This window comes from Hypanus sabinus, chromosome 13 (assembly GCF_030144855.1).
Source record: "Hypanus sabinus isolate sHypSab1 chromosome 13, sHypSab1.hap1, whole genome shotgun sequence".
Taxonomy (NCBI): Eukaryota; Metazoa; Chordata; class Chondrichthyes; order Myliobatiformes; family Dasyatidae; genus Hypanus; species Hypanus sabinus.
In genome coordinates this window covers 31,247,490-31,270,950 of record NC_082718.1, presented here as the reverse complement: position 1 = coordinate 31,270,950, position 23,461 = coordinate 31,247,490, and the positions used below count along the sequence as shown (strand labels likewise).

At 44.7% G+C, this 23,461-nt stretch overlaps 2 protein-coding genes across 3 annotated transcripts in view; both read left to right on the top strand.

Annotated features, from left to right (window-relative positions):
- hspa14 (heat shock protein 14) overlaps positions 1-2,851 on the top strand; it is a 37,233-nt gene extending 34,382 nt beyond the window's left edge. The window contains exon 14 of the mRNA XM_059987407.1: positions 2,531-2,851. Within this exon, the coding sequence (XP_059843390.1) occupies positions 2,531-2,609 (79 nt within the window). The 3' untranslated portion in view covers positions 2,610-2,851. The remainder of the gene's footprint in view (positions 1-2,530) is intronic.
- Positions 2,852-7,869: 5,018 nt separating this feature from the next.
- The window catches only part of LOC132403752 (histone-lysine N-methyltransferase SUV39H2-like), a 54,510-nt gene continuing 38,918 nt past the window's right edge, over positions 7,870-23,461 (top strand). For both annotated transcript variants that reach the window (XM_059987411.1, XM_059987412.1), the window contains exon 1: positions 7,870-7,918. In XM_059987411.1, coding sequence (XP_059843394.1) covers positions 7,879-7,918 — 40 coding nt within the window. In that variant the 5' untranslated portion in view covers positions 7,870-7,878. The remainder of the gene's footprint in view (positions 7,919-23,461) is intronic.

Genomic DNA, 23,461 nt, shown 5'->3' with positions numbered 1-23,461 from the left:
AAATCTCTTATTAGATCTCCCCTTAGCCTCCACCGCTCCAGAGAACACAACCCAAGTTTGTCCAGCCTCTCATTATAGCACATGCCCTCTAAATCAGGCAGCCTCTAACAAGCCTCTTCTGCATCGTCTCCAAAGCCTTGACATCCTTTCTGTAATGGGGGTGACCAGAACAATACAATGCTCCAGATGTGGCCTAACCAGTTTTATCAGAATAAGGTTTATTATCACTGTCTTGTATGATGCGAAATTTATTGTTTTGCAGCAGCAGTAGTACAGTTACAAAATAAACAGTGCAAAAGAAGCATAGAATGAAGCACTGTTCATGGGTTCATAGAATGTTCAGAAATGTACAGCTACAACATAATTCCAATTGGTTTATTGAGGAAGTAAGGAGGCATGGGATCCAAGGGAACATTGCTTTGTGGATCCAGAACTGGCTTGCCCACAGAAGGCAAAGAGTGGTTGTTGACGGGTCACATTCTGCATGGGTGGTCGGTCACCAGTGGTGTGCCTCAGGGATATGGTCTGGGACCCCTACTGTTCGTGATTTTTTATAAATGACCTGGATGAGGAGGTGGAGGGATGGGTTAGTAAATTTGCTGATGACACAAAGGTTGGGGATGTTGTGGATAGTGTGGAGGGCTGTCAGAGATTACAGCGGGACATTGATAAGATGCAAAACTGGGCTTAGAAGGGGCAGATGGAGTTCAACCCAGATAACTATGAGGTAGTTCATTTTGGTAGGTCAAATATGATGGCAAAATATAGCATTTATAGCAAGACTCTTGGCAGTGTGGAGGATCAGAGGGATCTTGGGGTCCGATTCCATAGACACTCAATGGAATCGAGTGTCTATTCCACTCGATGTTGCATCGAGTGCATGTTGACTCTGTAGTTAAGAAAACATACAGTGCATTGGCCTTCGTCAATCGTGGGATTGTTTATGAGCCAGAGGTAATGTTGCAGCTATATAGGACCCTGGTCAGACCCCACAGAGTACTTTGCTCAGTTCTGGTTGCCTTGCTACAGGAAGGACCTGGAAACCATAGAAAGGGTGCAGAGGAGATTTACAAGGATGTTGCCTGGATTGGGGAATAATTGCCTTATGAGAATAGGTTGAGTGAACTCGGCCTTTTCTCCTTGGAGTGACGGAGGATGAAAAGTGACCTGATAGAGGTGTATAAGATGATGAGAGGCATTGATCATGTGGATAGTCAGAGGCTTTTTTCTAGGGCTGAAATGGCTAACACGACAGGACACAGTTTTAAAGTGCTTGGAAGTAGGTACAGAGGAGAAGTCATTTCTATGCAGAGAGTGGTGAGTGCGTGGAATGGGCTGCTGGCAACGGTGGTGGAGGCAGATACAATAGGGTCTTTTAAGAGACTCCTGGACAGGCACATGGAGCTCAGAAAAATAGAGGGCTATGAGTAACCCTAGGTAATTTCTAAGGTAAGGGTGTGTTCGGCACAGCTTTGTGGGCCGAAGGGTCCTGTAGGTTTTTTAATGTTTCTGACTTAAACACAATACAGGTTTCCCCCGCTATCCGAAGGTAGAGCGTTCCTATGAAATGGTTTGTAAGCCTGAATGTTGTAAAGTGAAGAAGCAAATACCAATTACTTATATGGGAACAATTTGTGAGCATTTGCAGACCCAAAAAAAACCTATCAAATAACACATAAAACCTAGAATGGTAGTAATATATAGTAAAAACAGGAATGATCTGATAAATACACAGCCTATATAAAGTAGGAATACTTTTCTGCAATCACTGCAGTACTGTCCACCGTAGCGAAACTCTCACGCAAGCACTCTCGCCAGAAACACTCAGCGTAAGCACTCTCGGCAGAAGCACCCTTTCCAGTAACCTTTAAGCTATAAAGTTGCCAAATTATACCAAATAACACATAAAAATACACAGCCTATATAAAGTAGAAATAATGTATGTACAGTGTAGTTTCACTTACTGGAATTAGAAAGACAGTGAGCACACATAAAAGCATGCAGACATGGTCATGAGGTTCAGTTGTTGTTCAGACCAAATATCAGAATAGGGGAGAAATGTGATCTAAGTGACTTTGACCATGGAATGATTGTTGGTGCCAGATGGGGTGGTTTGAGTATCTCAGAAACTGCTGATCTCCTGGGATTTTCATGCACAACAGTCTCTAGAATTTACAGAGAATGGTGTGGGGAAAACAGAAAAAAACAGTGAGTTCCAGTTCTGAAATCACCTTATTAATGAGAGGTCAGAGAAGAATGGCCAGACTGGTTCAAGCTGACAGGAAGGTAACAGTAACTCAAATAACCACATGTTACAACAGTGGTGTGCAGAAGTGCATCTCTGAACACACATGTTGAATCTTGAAGTGGATGGGCTACAGTAGCAGAAGACCACGAACATAGACTCAGTGGTCACTTTATTAGACACAGGAGGTAACTAATAAAGTGGCCACTGAGTGCAAGTCTTTTGATATTTAATCATTTTGATGTTCTAACTTGACGCTTACTCACCAGCTTTTCTTCTTTGAAGGGATGGATCACTTCACGTAACGTGTACTGAGCAGCAAACGGGAATCTCAGAGGCAATCGCTATCGAAGTTGCATCATAGCTGACTGACAAGAAAGGAACCGCTTTAAGCTAGTGATCCAAATTGTTGAGGGATCCATTTTGTACCCACCAGTCCTGGGTTTATTTATAAAATGTACAGTTTTCTGTTTCTTTAAAAAAGAATGTGGATTGTGGTCTTGAACTTGATCTTGAACTCAAAATATGCAGATGCTGAAACCTGGAAATATTCAGCAGGTCAAGTTGTGTCAACAAAGAGAAAATTAAATGTTTCAGTTCATTGGAGTTTTTGTTGTGATATTATAACATTCTGATGTTAACTGAATATTGTCTGAAACAAGATAACAGTCCTTTATAACCTTTATAAAATTTTGTTCTGTCATTTAGTTCAGGGAGACTGATCTCCTTTTATCAGGAATAAATTCTGTGCAGAGTAAAATGTTACATTCAATGAAGGGTCTCTGTACCTTTGGGTTAATTATTTGGAAATGTGCCAAGGGATGAGAAAAGGAGAAGCTATGGCATTCCTGAGCCAGTTTCTGAACTTGACAGTTTATACCAGTGCATTTCTATGTGCTGCTGTTCTTCATTGCCATGACAACTACAAAAGTAAGTGGTACTGTATAAGCTTCGTGTACATAGAACAGTACAACACACTATGGGCCCTTCAGTCTACGCTGTGCTGTCCTATATAAACACTCCATGGTCCATCTATCCCTTCCCTCTCACACAGCCCAAACCCTCCATCCATGTGCCTCCAAGAGTCTTTTATGTGTCCCTAATGTATCTGCTTCTACCATCACCCTGACCTACCTTTGACATCCCTCTATACTTTTCTTCACTCACCTTTAGAAGGATGTCCTTGTATTAGCCTTTGCTGTCCTGGGGGAGAAAGTCTCTGGCTGTCCGTTCCGTCTATGCCTGTCATAATCTTCTACTCCTCCATCAAGTTGTCTCTCATCCTCCTGAACTCCAAAAACAAAAGCCCTAGCTCTCTCATACTTACCTCATAAGAAATCGGGCAGCATCCTGGTATATCTTCTCTGCAGAGACTTTCAAATGTTCTTGTCACATTAACCTTGCCAGTGTGTTCTGTGCAAAAACAAAACCTCAGACTTTTTTCCTCCATTCACCTTAAGCAGATATCCTCTAGTATCAGTACACAGGTGATAGAAAATGGAGGGCTATGTAGGAGGGAAGGGTTAGATTGACCGCGGAGTAGGTTAACAGGCTAACACAATGTTATGGGCCTGTACTGTGCTGTAGGGTTCTATGTTCTCTTGCCATCCTGGGGAAAAGGCATTGGTTGTCCACGCTTTCCATGCCACTCCTTTGTCAAGGCGCCTCTCATCCTACGAGGTGTGGTTTGTTGTACTGACCTGGCTACAACTCAATCTACCGTGGGATGCTATGCTATAAGTGGTGGATGGGATCATGCTGTTATCATATCATCACTGGAACTCAGAGTGGTGAGAAGCCAGACTGGAAAACACCAGAAGAATGTGTTGTGGAGGGAGCAGTCGTACAGTTGTAATGTACAAATAGACAGTCTTAAAGTGAATGCTTCCAATAAAACAGTTTCAATAGAGGCCACTGTGTCATGTGCAGCTTGGTGACCCTCAAGTGTGGTGATTACATTCTTGTCCCCTTGAAATTGAATGCTGTGTCAAATCTAAGAAGAAATGGGCACGGCTGGATGATAAAACACCCACTGACATGCAGAATAAGGCCTTAAGAAATTTTATTGTACACTGTCTAAACTTTGAAATAATAAGGGCATTTTGCTAAATTTTCCCTCTTAAAAGGTTTCAAACAATGAATAAGTGTTTGATGACCCTGGAGCTGTACTCGATGGAGTTAAGAAAGATGGAGGTGAAGATTTCATCAAAACCTACCAGATACTGTAAGGCCTGGATAGAGTGGATGTGAAGAGGTTGATTCTATCTGTAGGAGACTCTAGGATTTGAGGGCACACCCACAGAAATAAAGAGATGCCCCTTTAACACTGACAGGAGGAGGAATTTCTTCAGCATGGGGTGGTGAATCCATTGCCACTGAGGGCAGCAAAAGCCTAGTATTGATTATTAAGAGAGGGAGTTTTAAGTGTAATGGGGGTGGGGGGGAGTGGTAAGATGAGAGCACTGTTCCCTCTCAGCTGCTCAGCACTGCAATCATTGAAATGCTCCCAGGCATATAACCTTTGTTGCTGCACAGCTGGAATTGGGCGCACCTAAAGAAAGTTTACAAAATGTGTACGGTTTTCCTAGTTGCACCGTACTTCATTATACCCTTTAATTAATAAACAAAATCAAATGTATATGATTTTTCAATTTTCATTCCAAATATTCATAGTGTGCCTATTGCAAAAAAAAATTTAATGCCATGCGGTTTCAAGGCTGTGTAAATAAAATTTCCTGCTCAGAATAAAGGTTGGTTCACGCATTGGTTGGGATAATGGGTTTAAAAAATCAGCCGTAGTTGAAAGAGGAAGCAGACTTTTATTCAGCGATATCACATGGTAACAGGCTCTTCTGGCCCAATGAGCCCATCCTACCCAATTACACTCCCTAAACCAATTTACCTCCGAACTGCAAGTCTTCAAAATGTGAGGGAAAACCAGAGCACCCGGAGGAAACACACATGGTCACGGGGAGAGTGTACAAACTCCTTACAGACAGTAGCGGGAATTGAACCCAGGTCTCCAGCATTGTTATGCTACTTTGCTACTCAACGTGTGCCTTGGTCGGGCATCAACAACAACATAATCACTACCTGTCTCTTTATTTTCTTTTCCTTTCCAGTCCTATGCATCTATAGAAGTTTGTCAGAGTTTTAGATGTCATATCAAATCTTCACAAAGTCCTAAAAAAGTAGAGGTGCTGCTGTGCATTCTTTATAATTGTTCTTACGTGTTAGGCCCAGGAAAAGTCCTCAAAAATAATTATACTGAGGAATTTACCTTTCATGAGGACTGGCTGATAGCTCTGGTTTTTTCCTCCTGAAGTCAATAACTAGTTCCTTGTTCTTGCTGACATTGAGTAAGAGGTTGTTGTGGCACCACTCAGCCGGATTTCCAATCTCCCTCCTATATGATGATTTGTCACCACCTTTGATTCAGCTAATGACAGTGGTGTCAGCAAACTTGAAAGTGGCATTGGAGTTGGGCTAAGCCACACAGTGTAGAGTGAGTAGGGCAGGGGGTTAAGCACACAGCCCTGTGGAGTTCCTGTGCTGATGGAGATTGTGGAGGATATGTTGATGCTAATCGGAAGACCCAATTACACAAGGAGGTATTGAGGCAAAGGTCTTGAAGCTTATTGATTAGTTTTGAGGGGATGCTAGTATTGAATGCGAAGTTGTAGTCGATAAAGAGCACCCTGATATATGCATCTCTGTTGTCCAGACATTCCAGGGTTGAGTGAAGAGCCAATGAGATGGCAAATTGGAGAGAAGTTGGTATGTTTCATCACCAACCTCTCAAAACTGTTCATTGCTGTGATGTAAGTGATACTGAATGATAGTCATTGAGGCAGGTTCCCATGTCCTCTTAGGCACTGGTATAATTGAAGCTTGCATGAAGTGGGTTAGTATCTCAGATTGTGGTTAAAGATCTCAGTGAACACTCCAGCCAGTTGATCATCACAGGCCAGCTTACAGATGTTAATAAAATCATGAATGGCTTAGATGAGGTGGATGGTTGAAGTCTTTTCTTCCAGGGTGAGGGAGTCTGAAGCTAGAGGGCATAGGTCATTTAAAGGGGACTGAGGGGCAAGTTCTTCAGATACAGGGTGATGAGTATGGGGAACAAGCTGCCAGAGGAAGTGGTAGAGGTGGGCACAATAACAATTCTTAGAAGACATTTGGACAAGTACATGGAAGGGTTTAAAAATAAAGATGAGCTTTGTCACATGTATATCGAAACATACTGTACAGTGAAGTGCGCTGTTTGCATGAACAACTAAATGGATTGTGCTGGAGGCAGCCTCCAGGTGTCGCAACACGTTCTGGCACCCACATGGAGGGATACAAGCCAAATGTGAGCAAATGGGACAAATTACACTTCATAGGAACCTGAGGGGCAACTTCTTCATGTAGATGAGAGTGTGGCGAGAATATGGAATGAGCTGCCAGAGGCAGGTGCAATAATAACATTTAAAAGACATTTGGATAAGTGCATGGATAGGCAGGGTTTGTTTCCTGAAGGTTATAGTGGGGGGAGAAGCTCCTATGAGCTATTAAATGCTCTATTGGCATGTGTCTCAGGCAGCCTTTGACAAACAAGGCCAGCTCCTGGCCTTCACGTGCGCCTTAGCTACTAAGACCTGTGGAACCCTTTCTACTGACAGAGGGGGCAAAGGCAGGTTACTGGCACCTTAAAACCAGTCACTACAGGCAGGTGGAGCTCGCCAGCTCATCCAGGAGCAGGAAAACTCTGATCTCAAACCTCCACTGTCAGGTTCAGAGGGATATAGGTCAAACACAGGTAAATAGGACTAGCTTGGGCAGGCAACTTGGCCATCATGGTCCGGTTGGGCCGAAGGGCCTGCTTTCGTGCTGGATGACACAGAGGCATCTGCACAAACGGTTAGGCTTAGGATAAGGAGTGCGGGGTGGAGGGGGAAGTGCAGAGGTATGACCTTTTTTGGGAATGATTGACACCTGACGGTTGGAGGCCGTCACGGAGGCTGGCCGTGGGGGTGGGGGGGGTAGGGGTAATACACACAAGGGTGATTATTTTTTTAAAAAAAGAAAATGAATGCAGAGGGCTCGGTGTGTGCTAGGACACGGCAAGAGGCTTTTATTTTAGTAACCCCAGTATTGAAGAGCGATACCCTCTCTCCGGGCATTTTAGCGCAGGCGAAACACGTTCACGCTACGGACGGGGACACGGCAACCCCAAACGTTGGCCTTGCCTTGTGCTTTTCTGCAGGGAAACGGTCTGCTGGGTTGTAGCGGCGGCGACGGCTGAGCTCCCGGTCTGCAAACCGACCGGAGCACCGAACTAGTTTCCAGCTGTTTCTCCCCCCCGGCTTTCCCTCTCCCCGTGTACCCAACCTCAACAATCCCCAGGTTGCGGCATCCGCAAAGAGACGCACGCAGCCGGAGCCGGAGCCAGAGCCGGTCCCCTCGAGATACAACGATACGCACACAATAGGAAGCGGTCCGCAAGCTGGCCGGCCGGGGCCTTGGGTCTGGCTTCCAGCGCCTCCCCCGTTCAGAGTGCATTGCACTCTTTGTGTCAGTACCAGCCCCTCTCGGCAGGCGGGAGGGAGGAGTTTTACATTCTAATACAGCGTCTTTTACGCGCCCCCATGTTTGAATGGGAAAGCAAGATGGCTGAAATGCGAGGAAGTGAGTATTTGCTGGGAGGGGGCCGCGCACTCGGGCTATGGTCACGCCGACAGGGCCGATGCATCGGGGGGGCCCCGCACGGAGTTCGCCGCCTCCATTGCGGCTCTTGCTTTGACGGTCCAGGGTGACCTTCCATTAGGTTTCCCGGAACCATTGTGCTGGCGCCGGGGACCTTGCATTGGTTCCCGGGACTATCTTGCAATCGGAGCCCAGGTTTTTATACTATTTCCCGGGACCTTCTTGCAGCTGGCGCCCGGGTCTGTGCACTCTTTCCTGGGACTCCCTTGTAGCTGGCCCCCGGGTCTGTGCACTCTTTCCCGGGACTCCCTTGTAGCTGGCCCCCGGGTCTGTGCACTGTTTCCCGGGACTCCCTTGTAGCTGGCCCCCGGGTCTGTGCACTGTTTCCCGGGACTCCCTTGCAACTGGAATTCGGATCTTCACACGGGTTCCGACAGTCGTTTTATCTACAATTCCAGAGATCTTGTCGCTGTTTTAATCATTCAAACCGGCTAGACAGAGACTGCGAGTACATCGATTTTTTTTAACAATACCTGGCCCAACTTTCCCTTGTGTATTTTTTTTTGTTTATTTAACTGCACTTAGTGTTTCGATCCCAGGCCCCTGTGAGGGGTAGAGCAGGCTCCCCTTTCTCCAATATACCCAGCGCCGTTTGCTTGGCGGGGAAATCGCACTGATGTAACTTTGGTTTCGGTTTGGGAGAGAGTGGCTGCTTCCTACAAAGAGCAATGCAGCAAGTGTTAAAAGTGTCTGCCCTTCCTCTGTACACGTACCCTACCCCCGCCTCATGCCAGAACTTAAATCAAGTATTTCTGACGAGTTTTGCCTGTGGAGTCGGGGCTGGCTGTTGCTTGACAAGTAGAAAAGCGCCAAAGTGTGTGAACTCGAGTGTACTTCACGTTAACTGTTACCAGTAACAGTATGGAATAGTTTAACTTTGTACCTGTGCTATTTTATTTCCCTGAAAAGTTATGATTATTGCCATTTGTAAAGTATGGTGGAAAAACCTGTGAAAAAAAGCTTCGCGTGAAGTTGTATGTATTTTTTAAAAATTATTGTGTTCTTTATCCCGGTGTGCTTTTTATACGCTACGCCGGCTGAGGAGCAACAATTATTTCATTCTCCGTTACAGCTGCGGACTGGAAATGACATTAATCTCGAGACAGTGGGAGGTGTTGGGAGCTGAGTTAACTGGGGTTTTCTCGGGGGAGAGGCCATACAGTGTGAATAAGCTACACGAGATTCTGCAAGTGCTGGAAATCTTCAGCAACGCGCACGCACGCACAACACAGGGAAAATCCGACAAAAAGTGGGTTCCTGCAGCTCAGTCCATCACAGGCAAAGCCTTGCCTATCATTGAGCACATTTACATGGAGTGCTGTTAGTGATAGGCAGGGAGGCCAGCCACCCAGGCCATGCTGTCTGCCCACTGTAACCATCAGACTCCTGGATAACTTCACTCTCCTCAACTCTGAACTGATTCTACAATCTATAGGCACAATTTCAAGGACTCTACAACTCATGTGCTGAATATTATTTATTGTGTTTGCACAGTGTTTTCTTTTTCTCACTGGTTGTTTGTCAGTCTTTGTAGTTTTTCACCGATTCTATGTCTTATTTCTACTGTGAATGCCTGAAAAAAAAGAATCTTTACCTCCGCTTTCTGCAGGGATCTCTCCCTCCATGTCCATTTGTCCCTCCCTAATAATCTTTCTCTGGGCACTTTTTCCCTGCAAGTAGCCTGAGAGCTACCCCTGCCTGTTCACCTCCTCCCTCGCCTCCATTCAGGGCCCCAACCAGTTCTTCCAGGTGAGGCAGCACTGCATCTGCGTATCTATTGGGGTTGTCTGTTGTGCCCAGTGCTCCTGCTCCCAGTGGAGATGGTGCTTTCTCTGCATTGGTGAGACGCGCCGACCGTAAACTGGGGTACCTCTGCACCATCTTCCACAAGTGGGGCTTCGCGGTGGCCAAAGGTTTTAATTCCCATTCCCCTTCCGCCGTGCCAGTCCATGGCCGCCTCTTGTGCCACGACGAGGCCACCCTCAGGGCAACACCTTGTGTTTTATTTGTACTCCATCCGGGTACGCTGCAACCTCAAGTCATGAATATTGATTTCTCTTTCCAGTGAACAAATTTCTCTTCCCCCTCCCCTCACCTTTTCTCTATTCCCCACTCTGACATTTCACTTCTTCTCATCTGCCTATCATGTCCCTCTCGGTCTCGTCTTCCCTTTCTCCTGTGATCCATTCTCCTCTCCTAGTAGATCCCTTCTTCTCCAGCCCTTGACCTTTCCTACCCAGCTGGCTTCACCTATCACCTTCCAGCTAGCCTCCTCCACCTTCTCTCCCCCCCCCCCCACTTTTTATTCTGGTATCTCCTCCCTTCTCAGTCCTGAAGAAGGGTCTCGGCCCGAAACGTCGACTGTTTATCCCTCTCCGTAGATGATGACTGGCTGCTGCATTCCTCCAGCATTCTGTGGGTAGCTCTGCATTTCCAGCATCAGCCGACTTACTCGTGTTTATGGCATATATGTTCTTGATAATAACTTTTAAACTTTGAAAATGCTGGTGGAACTCAGCATCTGTGGAGTGGAAAAAACCCCATGCTTCTGACTTCATCTCCCGTGTTCTCCAGCCCTGATGAAGGGTCTCAGCCCGAAAAAGTTGACTTCACGACCCTCCACAGATGCTGCCTGACCTGCTAAGTTCCTCCAGCACTTTGTGAATATGCCGGTGCTTTTAATGCCATGAAACAGCTTGGGATGTTTCTTAGAAGCGCTGTGGAGTGTGATTTGAAACCAGTTGGGAAGAATTTATGCCCGGCACAGTGAGGGTCTAATTAAATTCAAGTGGTGACGCAGTTAGAGAGGGCGGTGTGGAAGTAGTATGGCACCCTGGTCTTTGGTCAGACTGTTGAGTCACAGCAGCGGGGCCACCATGTTGCATCTGTTCAAGGTGTTTGTACGGTCACCTTTGAAGTACTGTGTTTAGTTCTGGTTGCCCTGCTCTCGGAAAGAGTCACCAAACTGGAGCGGTGCAAGAAGTGAGGAGGAAGTTACTGGGGCTGACTGGATAGAATGTAGTCTGGTTGTTCTGCTCACCTTTTAAACTACTCTGAGATTAGTCTAACCATTCTCTCCCACATAGCCCTCCTGTCATCCACGTACCTTAGAGACTGAAGTGTCCCTAATCCAGGGATTCCCAGCCTGGAGTCCTCAGACCCCTTGCTTAATGGTGTTAGTCTGTGGCTTAGAAAGGTTGGGAGCCCCTGCCCTAGTGTATCTGCCTCAACCATCACCACTCTTGCAGTGTGTTCTACCCACCTACCATTCTGTGTGGTTAAAAAAACAACTACCTCTGACACCTGTGCTTTTTTCCACTCACCATGAAACAGGAGTTCCCAAGCTTTTTTATGCCATGGACCCCTACCGTTAATCGAGGGGTCCACGAACCCCAAGTTGGGAACCTCCGCTTTAAAATGGTGTCCTTTGATATTAGCCCTTTCCACTCTGGGGAAAGAAAGGTCTCTGACTGTCCACTCTATATATGCTCGTTATCATTTTGAACACCTCTATCAAGTCACCTCTCATCCTCCATTGCTGCAAGGTGAGAATAGGGTGGGAATGGAGGATAGGAGATTGAGGAGCGATCTTATGAAGACAGGAGATCCTGTGGACATGAACCAGACACTCGAGTGGTATATTGCTTCCCAGTTGCCAGGGTCAGGGACATCTCAGATAGCATCAACAGCATTTTAGAGAGGGAAGGAGAGCAGCCAGATGTATTGGTGCCGATGACATAGGAAGGAAAAGCAAAGAGGTCCTGAAGAGAGAATTTAGAGAGCTAGGCAGAAATCTGAGAATCAGGACCTCAGGGTAGTAATTTCTAGATTGCTGCCTGTGCCCACACCAGTGAGGGTGGAAACAGGATGATTTGGCGTGGCTCAGAAGCTGGTGCTGCGGACAGGGCTTCAGGTTTTTGGATCATTGGGATCTCTTCTGGGGAGGTATGACCTGTTCAAAAATGACGGGTTGCCCCTGAGCCCAAGGAGGACCAATATTCTTGCAGGCAGGTTTGTTAGCGCTGTTGGGAGTGTTTAAACTAATTTGACGGAGGGGTGGGAAATAGAGTAAGGGTCTCAGGATAGGACAGATGATAAAAAAGCAAATTAGCATGGAGTCAGACTGTGAAGAAGGGCCGGCAGATGATGGGACAAAATTGCAGTCAACAGGGTGAGTGTCAGTGTATGAGGGATGCAGAATCAAAAAGGATAGAAAATACAGTGCACAAAGTGTTATACCTCAGTGCACAGAGTATAAGAAATCAGCTGGATGATCTTGTTGCACTTATACAGATTGTCAGGTATGATGTGGCCATCACTGGATCGTGGCTGAAGGATGGTTATGGTTGGGAGCTGAATGTCCAAGGTTACATGTTGCATTGGAGGAATAGGGAGGTAGGCAGAGGAGGTGGCATGGCTGTGCTGGTAAAGAATGGCATCAAATCAGTAGAAAGATGTGAGGTAGGATTGTAAGAGGTTGAATCTTTATGGGTTGACTTAAGAAACTGCAAGAGTAAAAGGACCCTGATGGCAGTTGTATACAGGCAGTTATAACAGTAACTGGGATGTGGACCACATTACAGTGGGAAATAGTAAAGATGAGTCAAAAGGGCAATGTTGTGATAGTCATGGGAGATTTCAACATTCAGATTGATTGGGAAAACCGGGTTGGTAATGGATCTCAAGAGAGTGAGTTTCCCTAAGAGATGGCTTTTTAGAGCAGTTTGTCATTGAGCCTAGGGGATCAGCTATTGGATGTTATGTAATGAACCGGAGGCGATTAGGGAGTTTAAGGTAAAGGAACCCCTAGGAGGCAGTGATCACAATATGATTGAATTCAGCTTGAAATTTGATATGGAGAAAGTAAAGTAATGGTATTTTGGTGGAGTTGAGGAAATTACAGTGATACGAGAGAGGGGCTGGCCAAAATAAAGTGAAAGAAAATGCTGGTGGGGATGATAGCAGAAGAGCAGTGGTGCAAGTTTCTGGGAAAAGTGAGGAAGATGCAGGGTAGATGTACTCTATAAATAAAGAAATACTCACATTGCAAAATAATATAACTGTGGTTGACAAGGGAAGTCAAAGCTAATCTAAAAGCAAAAGAAAGGGCATACAACAAAGCAATAATTAGTGGAAAGATAGAGGATTGGGAAGCTTTTAAAAACCTACAGAAAGTAACTAAACGAATCATTAGAAGGGAAAAGGTGAAATATGAAGTCAAGCGAGCAAACAGTTAGATAGTGGGTAGTAAAAGTTTGCTCAAGTATGTTTAAAAAAAAAGATGAGAATGGATATAGGACCACTAGAAAATGAGGCTGGAGAAATAATAACAGGGGCAAGGAGATGGCAGTTGAACTAAATGAGTATTTTGCATCAGGCTTCACTGTGGAAGACACTAACAGTGTGCCAGATGTTCAAGGGTGTGAGGGAAGAGAAGTGAGTGCAGTTACTATTACAAGGGAGAAGGTGCTTAAAAAGCTGAAAGACCTAAGGGTACATAAGTCACCTGGGCCAGATGAACTGCACCCTAGGGTTCTGAAAGAGGTAGCGATAGAGATTGTGGAGGCTTTAGTAATGATCTTGCAAAAATCATTGGACTCTGGCATGGTGCCAGAGGACTGGAAAATTGCAAATGTCACTCCACTGTCTAAGAAAGGAGAGAGGCAGCAGAAAGGAAATTATAGACCATTTAGCCCGACCTCAGTGGATGGGAAGATGTTTGAATCAATTGTTAAGGAAGAGGTCATGGAGTACTTGGTGACACAGGACAAGATAGGACAAAGTCAGCATGGTTTCTTAAAGGAAAATCTTGCCTGACAAATCTGTTGGAATTCTTTGAGGGGATTACAAGTAGGATAGATAAAGGGGATGTAGTGGATGTTGTATATTTGGACTCCCAGAAGGCCTTTGACAAGGTGCCATACATGAGGCTGCTTATCAAGTTAAGAGCCCATGATATTACAGGAAGGTTACTGACGTGGTTAGAGCATTGATTGATTGGTAGGAGGCAGCGAGTGGGAATAAAAAGGATCCTTTTCTGGTTGGCTGCCAGTGATTAGTGGTGTAACGCAGGGATTGGTGTTGGGACCATTTCTTTCTATGCTGTATATCAATGATTTAGATGATGGAATAGATGGCTTTGTTGCTAAGTTTGCGGATGATACGAAGATTGGTGAAGGGGCAGATAGTGTTGAGGAAACAGTTAAGCTGCAGAAGGATTTAGACAGATGAAATACAATGTTGGAAAATGCATGGACATGCACTTTGGTAGTAGAAATAAATATGTAGACTATTTTCTAAATTAGGAGAAAGTGCAAAAATCTGAGATGCAAAGGGACTTGAGAGTCCTTGTGTAGAACACTCTAAAGGTTAACTTGCGGGTAGAGTCGGTGGTGAGGAAGGCAAATGCAATGTTTGCATTCATTTCAAGAGGTCTAGAATACAAGAGCAGGGATGTGATGCTGAGGCTTTATAAAGTACTAATGAGGCCTCACTTTGAGTAATGTGAGCAACTTTGGGCTCCTCATTTAAGAAAAGATGGGCTGGCATTAGAGAGGGCTTAGAGGAGGTTCAGAAGGGTGATTCTGGGAATGAAAGTGTTATCATTAGGTGAAGATTTAATAGCTCTGGGTCTGTACTTGTTGGAATTTAGGAGGATAAGGGGTGAACTCATGATAATCGTTGGGGATTTTAACATGTAAGTGGATTGGGAAAACCCAGGCCAGTACTAGACCTCAAGAGAGAGAATTTGTAGACTGTCTAAGGGATGTTTTTTCAGAACAGTTTGATGAGCTCACTAGGGGATTGGCTGTGCTGGATTGGGTGTTGTGCAATGATCTGGAGGTGATGGAGCTTAAGGTTAAGGAACCCTTAGGGAACAGTGATCACAATATGATCGAGTTCATTTTTAAATTTGAGGAGAAACTAAGTTCCAATGTGTCGGTATTTCAGCGGAATAAAGGAAATGACAATGGCATGAAGGGGAACTGACCAAGCTTGACTGGAAAGGGACACTAGCAGGAAGGACAGCAGAGTAGAAATGGCTGGAACTTCTGTGAAAAATGAGGGAAGTGCAATACACATATATTCCAAATAAGAAATTTGCAAATGGAAGGAGGACACTGCCATGGCTGACAAGCGAAGTCAGAGTCTAAGTAAAAGCAAAAGAGAGGGCATACGTTGAAGCCAAAGCTAGTGGCAAGATAGAGGATTGGGAAGCTTTTAAAAACTTGCTGAAGAAAACCTGAGAAGGTCATTAGGAAGGAAAAGATGAATTATGAAAGGAAGCTCTTGACTAATATCAAAGAAAAGACTACAATTTGAGGTTGTACATAGGGCTCACATGTCCAAGGATAAACTTGCTCGATTTTATTCTTATGTTAATCCAACCCGTGACAGATGTCATTCTGAAGTTGCTTCATTGACCCACATGTTTTGGTCTTGCCCCTGCTTGCAAAATTATTGGAAAGATATTTTCGGTATTATTTCAAAAGTTCTGAATATTAAATTGTAACGGCATCCTATCACTGCAATTTTCAGTTTACCAATGGTGGATAATAGTCGTTTATCCCTCTCAGCCCGGCGGATGATTGCCTTGGTTACATTAATGGCTAGAAGATCTATCCTATTGAATTGGAAAGAAATTAATCCTCCAACTGTATTTCAGTGGTTTTCTCAAACTATTTCTTGTTTGAGTTTAGAAAAAAATAGAAGTGTTGTTTTTGACCCTTCAATTAAATTTGAAGAAACTTGGAGACCATTTATTCAACATTTTCGTATGAGTTAAACTGACTTTTCCTAAACCTTACTCTTATTATCCTTAATTATTTGGATGAAGGTACGGAGTTATTGACGCTACTGTGTATATTTGACATAATGCAATGGCCCATGTTGGTTAGGTTTTTTTTCTTATTTACTCCTTTTTTCATAATTACTATGAGTTTGGGAGGTTATTATATATGGATTATCATTTATTTGTATTTATACTTTAACCTATTAATATGTATTCTCAAACTCTCTGTATCTATGTTTAAAATTAATAAGATTTAAAAAGGAAAAAAAAGACTAAAAACTTTAAGTATATAAAGGGTAAATATAGGACCAATAGAAAATGACGCTGGAGATATTGTAATGAGAGACACAGAGATGGCAGAGGAACTGAATGCGTATTTTGCATCAGTCTTCATAGTGGAAGTATACAGGACATTCAAGAGTGACAGGGAAGTGAAGTATGTGCAGTGAAAATTATGACTGAGAAGGTGCTCAGGAAGCTTAATGGTCTGAGAGTGGATAAATCTCCTGGACCTGATGGAAAGCATCCTCGGGTTCTGAAGGAAGAAGCTGGAGAGATTGTGGAGGCATTAACAAAGATCTTTCAAGAATCGATAGATTCTGGCATGGTACTGGATGATTGGAACATTGCAATGTTACTCTGCTATTTAAGAAGGGTGGGAGGCAGCAGAAGGGAAACTATAGACCTGATAGCCTGACATCACTGTTTGGGAAATTGTTGGAATCGATTGTTAGGGATGAGCTTACAGAGTACTTGGAGGCACAGGACAAGATAGGCCAAAGCCAGCATGGTTTCCTGAAAGGAAAATCCTGCCTGACTAACCTACTGCAATTTTTTGAGGAAATTACAAACGGGGTAGTCATAGGAGATGCAGTGAACATGGTGTACTTGGATTTTCAGAAGGCCTTTGATAAGGTGCTGCACATGAGGCTGCTTAGCAAGATTAGAGCCCATGGAATTACAGGGAAGTTACTAGCATGGGTGGAGCATTGGTTGATCGGCAGAAAGTAGAATAAAGGAATCCTATTCTGGTTGGTTGTCGGTTACCAGTGGATTTCCACAGGGGTCGGTGTTGGGACCGCTGCTTTTTATGATATGTGCCAATGATTTGGACTATGGGATTAATGGATTTGTGGCTAAATTTGCCAATGATACAAAGATAGCTAGAGGAGCAGGTAGCATTGAGGAAACGAGAGACTTAGATAGTTTAGGGGATTGGGCAAAGAAGTGGCAAATGAAATACAATGTTGAAAAGTGTATGGTCATGCACTTTGGTGGAAGAAATAAATGGGCAGAGTATTACTTAGATGAAGAGAGAATTCAAAATGTAGAGATGCAAAGGGACTTGGGAGTCCTTATGCAGGATACCCTAAAGGTTAACCTCCAGGTTGAGTCAGTTATGAAGAAGGCGAATGCAATGTTGGCGTATATTTCTAGAGGTGTAGAATATAAAGGCAGGGGTGTGATGTTGAGGCTCTATAAGGCACTTGGAGTATTGTGAAAACAACACACACAAAATGCTGGTGGAACACAGCAGGCCAGGCAGCATCTATAGGGAGAATGCTGTGTTCCACCAGCATTTTGTGTGTGTGTGTGTTTGAATTTCCAGCACCTGCAGATTTCCTCGTGTTTGGAGTATTGTGTGCAGATTTGGGCTCCTTATTTTAGAAAGGATATACTGACATTGGAGAGGGTTCAGAGAAGATTCATGGGAATGAAAGGGTTACCAGATGATGAAAGTCTGGCAGCTCTTGGGCTGTATTCCCTGGAGTTCAGGAGAATAATGGGGATCTCATAGAAACATTCCGAATGTTAAAAGGCCTGAACAGATTAGATATGGCAAAGTTATTTCCCGTGGTAGAGGAGTCTATGACAAGATGGCACGACTTCAAGATTGAAGGATGTCCATTTAGAACAGAGATGTGGAGCAATTACTTTAGTCAGAGGGTGGCAACTCTGTGGAATTTGTTGCCATGAGTGGCTGTGGAGGCCAAGTCATTGGGTGTATCTAAGACAGAGATAGATATGTTCCTGATTAGCCAGGGCATCAGAGTGTATGGGGGGCAGACTGGGCATGATCAGCCCATGGATCAGTGGAGCAGACTCAAAGGGTCGAATGGCCTGCTTCTGCTCCTATACCTTATGGTCTTATCTCATTGAAACCTTTCAAATATTGAAAGGCCTAGGCAGAGTAGATGTGGAAAGGATGTTTCCTGTGGTAGGGTAGTCTAGGATAAGAGGGCACATTCTCAGGATAGAGCTGCGTCCGTTTAAAACAGAGATGCAGAGAAATTTCTTTAGCCAGAGGGTGGTGAATTTGTGGAAGTTGTTAACACGGGCAGCTGTGGAGGCCAGGTTGTTGGGTGTATTTAAGGCAGAGTTTGATAAGTTTTTGATTGGACACACGGCATCAAAGGTTACGGGGAGAAGGGTGGGGAGTGGGGCTGAGGAGGGGAAAAAAGGATCAGTTGTGATTGAATGGCAGAACAGACTTGATGGGCCAAATGGCCTCATTCTGCTCCTATGTCTTATAGTCTTATGGGTGCTTATAAAATCACAAGCGACACAGATAAGCTCAGTGGTCAAGGTCTTTCTCACTGAGAGTCTTACTGGGAAGTGTGTACTAATGTTGTGGAGATGGATCAGTTGGCCTTTGTGTCAGACGCAAGGGCTTGTGTATCTCAGTTTGTGCTCCCCAAAACTAATTTGATGGGAACTGGCATGATAGGCTGAGGATGAGGCAGTGAAGGCAGGCAGTGTGTGGTGAGACTGTGAGGAAGGACAGGCAGATGTTAGGGCAAAATTGCAGTCAGTGCGATGAGTTGAAGTGTAATCTGGAGGCAAAATTGAAGAGGCTGATGAATACAGGACTCAAGGTGTTATATTTGAATGTAGGCAGTATACGGTAGATGATGTGGTTGGACAGGTAGACATTGTAGGCATGATGAGAGTAAGACATTGTGGATATTATTGAGTCGAGACTGAAAGGCAATTATAGTTGGGAGCTTATCATCCAAGGATGCACATTGTATTGAAAGGACGGGCAAGTAGGCAGAGGAAGTAGCTCTATTGGTAAACAATGAAATGAAATCCTTAGAAAGAGGTGACATAGGGTCAGAAGTTGTAGAATCCTCATGGGTTAGAGTTAAGAAACTGCAAAGATAAAAAAAACCTGATGGGAATTATATCCAAGCTTCTGAACATTAGCTGGAATGTGGGATGCAAATTCCAGTGGGAAATAGCAAACTCATGTCAAATTCACCCTGCAATTTGAGAAGGAGAAGATAAAGTCAGATGTGTCAGTATTACAGTGGAGTAAAGGGAATTACAGAAGCACAAGAGAGGAGCTAGTCAAAGTTGATTAGGGGGAACATTAGCAAGAATGATGGCAGAGCAGCAACAATATCAAAGGGGATACAAAACTTTTTTTCTGAATAAAAGGCGAGAGTAGATATTGGAGTGCTGGAAAATGGCACTGGAGAGGTAGTAATGGGAGGACGAGGAAATGGTGGACAAACTGAATAAGTAGTTTGCATCGGTCTTCACTGTGAAAGACAGGAGCAGTAAGGTGGAGGTTTAAGAATGTTAGGAGCAGAAGTGAGGGCAGTTGCTATTTCTAGTGAGAAGGTTCTCGAGAAACTAAAAGCTCTGAAGGTAGATAAGTCACCTGGGCCAGGTGGACTACACCCCAGGGTTCTGAAAGAGCTAGCTGAAGAGATGTAGAGGCATTAGTAATGATCTTTCAGATCCTGGCATGGTTCCAGAGGACTGGAAATTTGCAACTGTCACTCCACTCTTCAGGAAGAGTGAGAGGCAGATGAAAGGAAATTAAAGACCGGTTAGTCTGATCTCGGTGATTGGGAGGATGTTGGAGTTGAATGCTAAGTTGAGGTTTCAGGGTACGTCTTTGGACTGTGGGAGGAAACTGGCGCACCCAGAGGAAACGCACACAGTCGAGGGGAGAACATTCAAAGTTCAAAGCAAACTCGTTATCAAAGTACATTATCTGTGACCAGATACAACTGAGATTCATTTCCTTGTGGGCGTACTCAATAAAGCCAATAACCATAACAGAATCATTGAGGGAATGGTAGCATTGAATGCAGAGGTGTAGTCAATAATGTGCATCCTGAAGTGTACATCTTCGCTGTCCAGGTGTTGCAGGGTTGAGTGAAGAGCCAGTGAGATGGCATCTGCTATGGACAGTGTGCCGGTAGGCAAATTGGAGTGGATCCAAGTCTTGCCTCAGGCAGGAGTTGATATGTTTCATCACCAACCACTCAAAAAACTTCATCACAGTGGTATGCTACTGGACAACAGTCATTGAGGCGGGGTATCATGTTCTTCTTAGGCACCAGTATAAGCTTGAAGCAGATGGGTACCTTAGACTGCTGAAGCAAGACGTTAAATGATCCCAGCCGGTTGATCAGTCCTGGTCTTTAGTTCTGCTCTTCATGGGTTTATCCTCCTGAAGGATACGCTCACATTGGCCTCAGAGACTGAAATCACAGGGTCATCAGGGACTGTGGGTGTCTGTGATGGTTCCTCCATGTTTTGACGGTCAAAGCGAGGATAGACGGCGTTGAGCCCATCTGGGAGCAAAGCCCTGTTGTCACCTATTCCGCTTGATATCACTTTGTAAGCGGTGACAGCGTTCAAGCCTGCCACAACTGTCGAGTATCCTTCAGAGATTCAAGTTTAGTCCGGAATTGCCACTCCGCCTGTGAGGTGGCTTTCTGAAGATCGTACCCGGACCTCTTGTAACTTTCTTGGTTGCCAGACCTGAATGCCTCTGATCTGGCCCTCAGCAGTTCGCAGATTGCACGATTTCTAGCACATCTTATGCACAAAAAACTTTCAAATGCAATCCAGGCAAAGGCCTGGTGACTCTTTACTGCATCCCTTCTAGCTTGACGACACCTTTCCTGTAGTATGGCACCCATCGTTGCGAACAGTGCTCCAAATAGACACAATGTTTTGTCTTGGACAAACCCAGCATTCATTGACCATCCCTAAACACCCTGGGGAAGGTGGTGAGAGCCACCTGGTATCGAACACTGGTAAGTGCGCTCCCACGGAGTTGCTGAGCAGGGCAATTCAGGGTTTATATCCAGTGTTTCCAAGCCAGGAGGGTGTGCTCCATGGAAGGGAATATTTTGGGTCAAGATCACTCCCGATGAAGGGTCAACAATTTTTATTGATGCACTATCGAAAGCATCCTGCCAGGATGCATCACAGCTTGGTATGACAACAGCTCTGCACGAGAAACTGCAGAGAGTTGTTGACACAGCTCAGGATCTAGCTATGGACTCTTGTTGACACTGCCCTCTGCCTCAGTAAAGCAGCCAGCATAATCGAAGTTACTACCCACCCCAGACATTCTCTCTTCTCCCCTCTCCCAGCAGGCAGAAGGTACCAAAGCCTGAAAGGGTGTCCCACCAGGTTCAATGACAGTTTGTACCCCGCTCTTATAAGACTTAAATGGTTCCTTAATATAAACTGGAGTGTTGACCTCAATCTAATTCATGATTGTCTTGCAGTGTGCCTGCACTTTCTCTCTCTGTAACTGTTAGACTTTATTCTGAATTGTGTTGTTGTTTTCCTTTGTACTACCTCAATGCACTGGGTAATGCCATATGAACAGTGTGCAAGATGAGCTTTTCACTGTATCTTGGTACATGTGATGCTAATAAACCAGTTTACCAGTCTCCTTTTAGTATTGGCCATTTAGATTTGGTCTCCTCTACAGCCCTGTACTCGCATACCGACTCTCGCCCTTTCTGTGTTCTTATCCTCCCCATGTGTAACCACAAGCACATGACTCTCTTCATTTCCACCTGCTTGTACTCCCTATAACATCATCACTCGGCAACTGGTGAAGCTCCTTCAGTTTAGGGACCCCCCAGATTCAGGAGATACCCCCCCCCCAAAATCTTCATTTTCATCTCTTTCTCTCGCCCTCTCCTTCCCTCTCAAGCGTCCCCTCTCCCTTTCTTTTGCCTGCGCACTCATTTTCCTTCTGTGTGCTCTCTCGCCCACCATGACATTTCTGTCAGTGCCCTTTTCCCCCATTACGCTGTTACATGAATAACTTCAAACCTCACCTAACCATTAATTCCAAAGCTGTTTACGATGATGTAAATGTAATAGTTTAAAGTGATTAACTATTGTAGTTGATTAGAATAGTGATTCTCTTTTCCCCTCACGATAGTTGAATGTACACGGGCATTGTTTGTTTAATCTATTCCTGTTATGGAGAGGAGCTGTTAAATTCAGTTACCTGGTGAAATGAATTCTGCTGCTTGGTTGTTGTAAGACACACGCTATCTGTCCACACAGGTAGAAGTGCTTTGCAGTCTACCCCTGCCAGGTGAACACGTTGGGGGGAGTGTACTGCTGGGCAGTCCAGCTGGGTGTCCAGGAAGGGCAGTGTAGGTCAGTGGGTAAGGGAATCAAGTTTCTATTTCGGACTATTGAATTTAAAATTTAGCTTGCTGCAGTCGTTTCTATTTGCCACAGGAAAGAGGAGTAGAATGTAGAAGCAAGGATGCAATGGTGAGGCTTTATAAAGCATTAGTCAGGCTGCATTTGGAGTATTGTGAGCAGTCTTGGGCCCCCGTATCAATGAAAGGATATGCTGGCATTGGAGAGGGTCCAGAGGAAGTTCATGAGAATGATTCTGGGAATGGAAGGGTTAATGTATGGGGACCATTCAATGGCTCTGCGCCTATACTCGCTTGAGCTTAGAAGAGTTAGGGGGAATCTCATTGAAATCCAACGACTATATTAAAGGGCCTAGACAGAATGGATGTGGAGAGGATGTTTCGTGTACTGGGAGATTCTAGGACCAGAGGGCGCTGCTTTAGAACTGAGATGAGCAGGAATTTCTGTAACGGAGTCCTTGCTTAATGGTATTGGTCCAAGGCATAAAAAAGATTGGGAAGCAAGCCCTGCTTTTGCCTCAGGAACTTTTGCCCTGTGGAACACGACAGCTGTGGAAGCCAAGTCATTGGCTATATTTAAAGTGGAGGTTGATAAGTTCTTGATTAGTCAGCATATCAAGGTTACAGGGAGAAGACTGGAGAATGGGGTTGAGAGGGATAATAAATCAGCCATGATGGAATGGCACAGTAGACTTGATTGGCTGAATGGCCTAATTCAGATCCTATGTCTTATTCCTATGGATAATAAGGAGGTGCGTTTACATAAGATACAATAGAATTTATACAAATCTATACTCAAAGACTGACAAACAATGTGAAAAAGACGACAAACTGCAAATAAAAAATTACTGAGAACATGAATTGTCAAGGGTCATCGAAAGTGAGTCTAGGTTGTGGAATCAGTTGAGAGTGGAGTTATCCACGCTGATTCAGTAGCCTGATGGTTGTAGAGTAAAACTGTCCCTGCACTTGGTGGTGTGGGACCTTTTGCTCAATGGTGGTAGTGTGAAGAGCCTGGATGATGAGGGTCCTTCATGAGGGATGTTGCACTCTTGTGTCACCGCTCCCTGTAGATATGCTCAGTGGTGGGAAGGGCTTTGCCTGTGATGGACTGAGCTGTATCCGCCATTTTCTGCAGCCTTTTCCATACCAGGCCCCGATACAACCAGTTACTAACTTGACAAGTAACCGGAGTGCTTTTTGTAGATGGTGCACACTGCATCTACTACC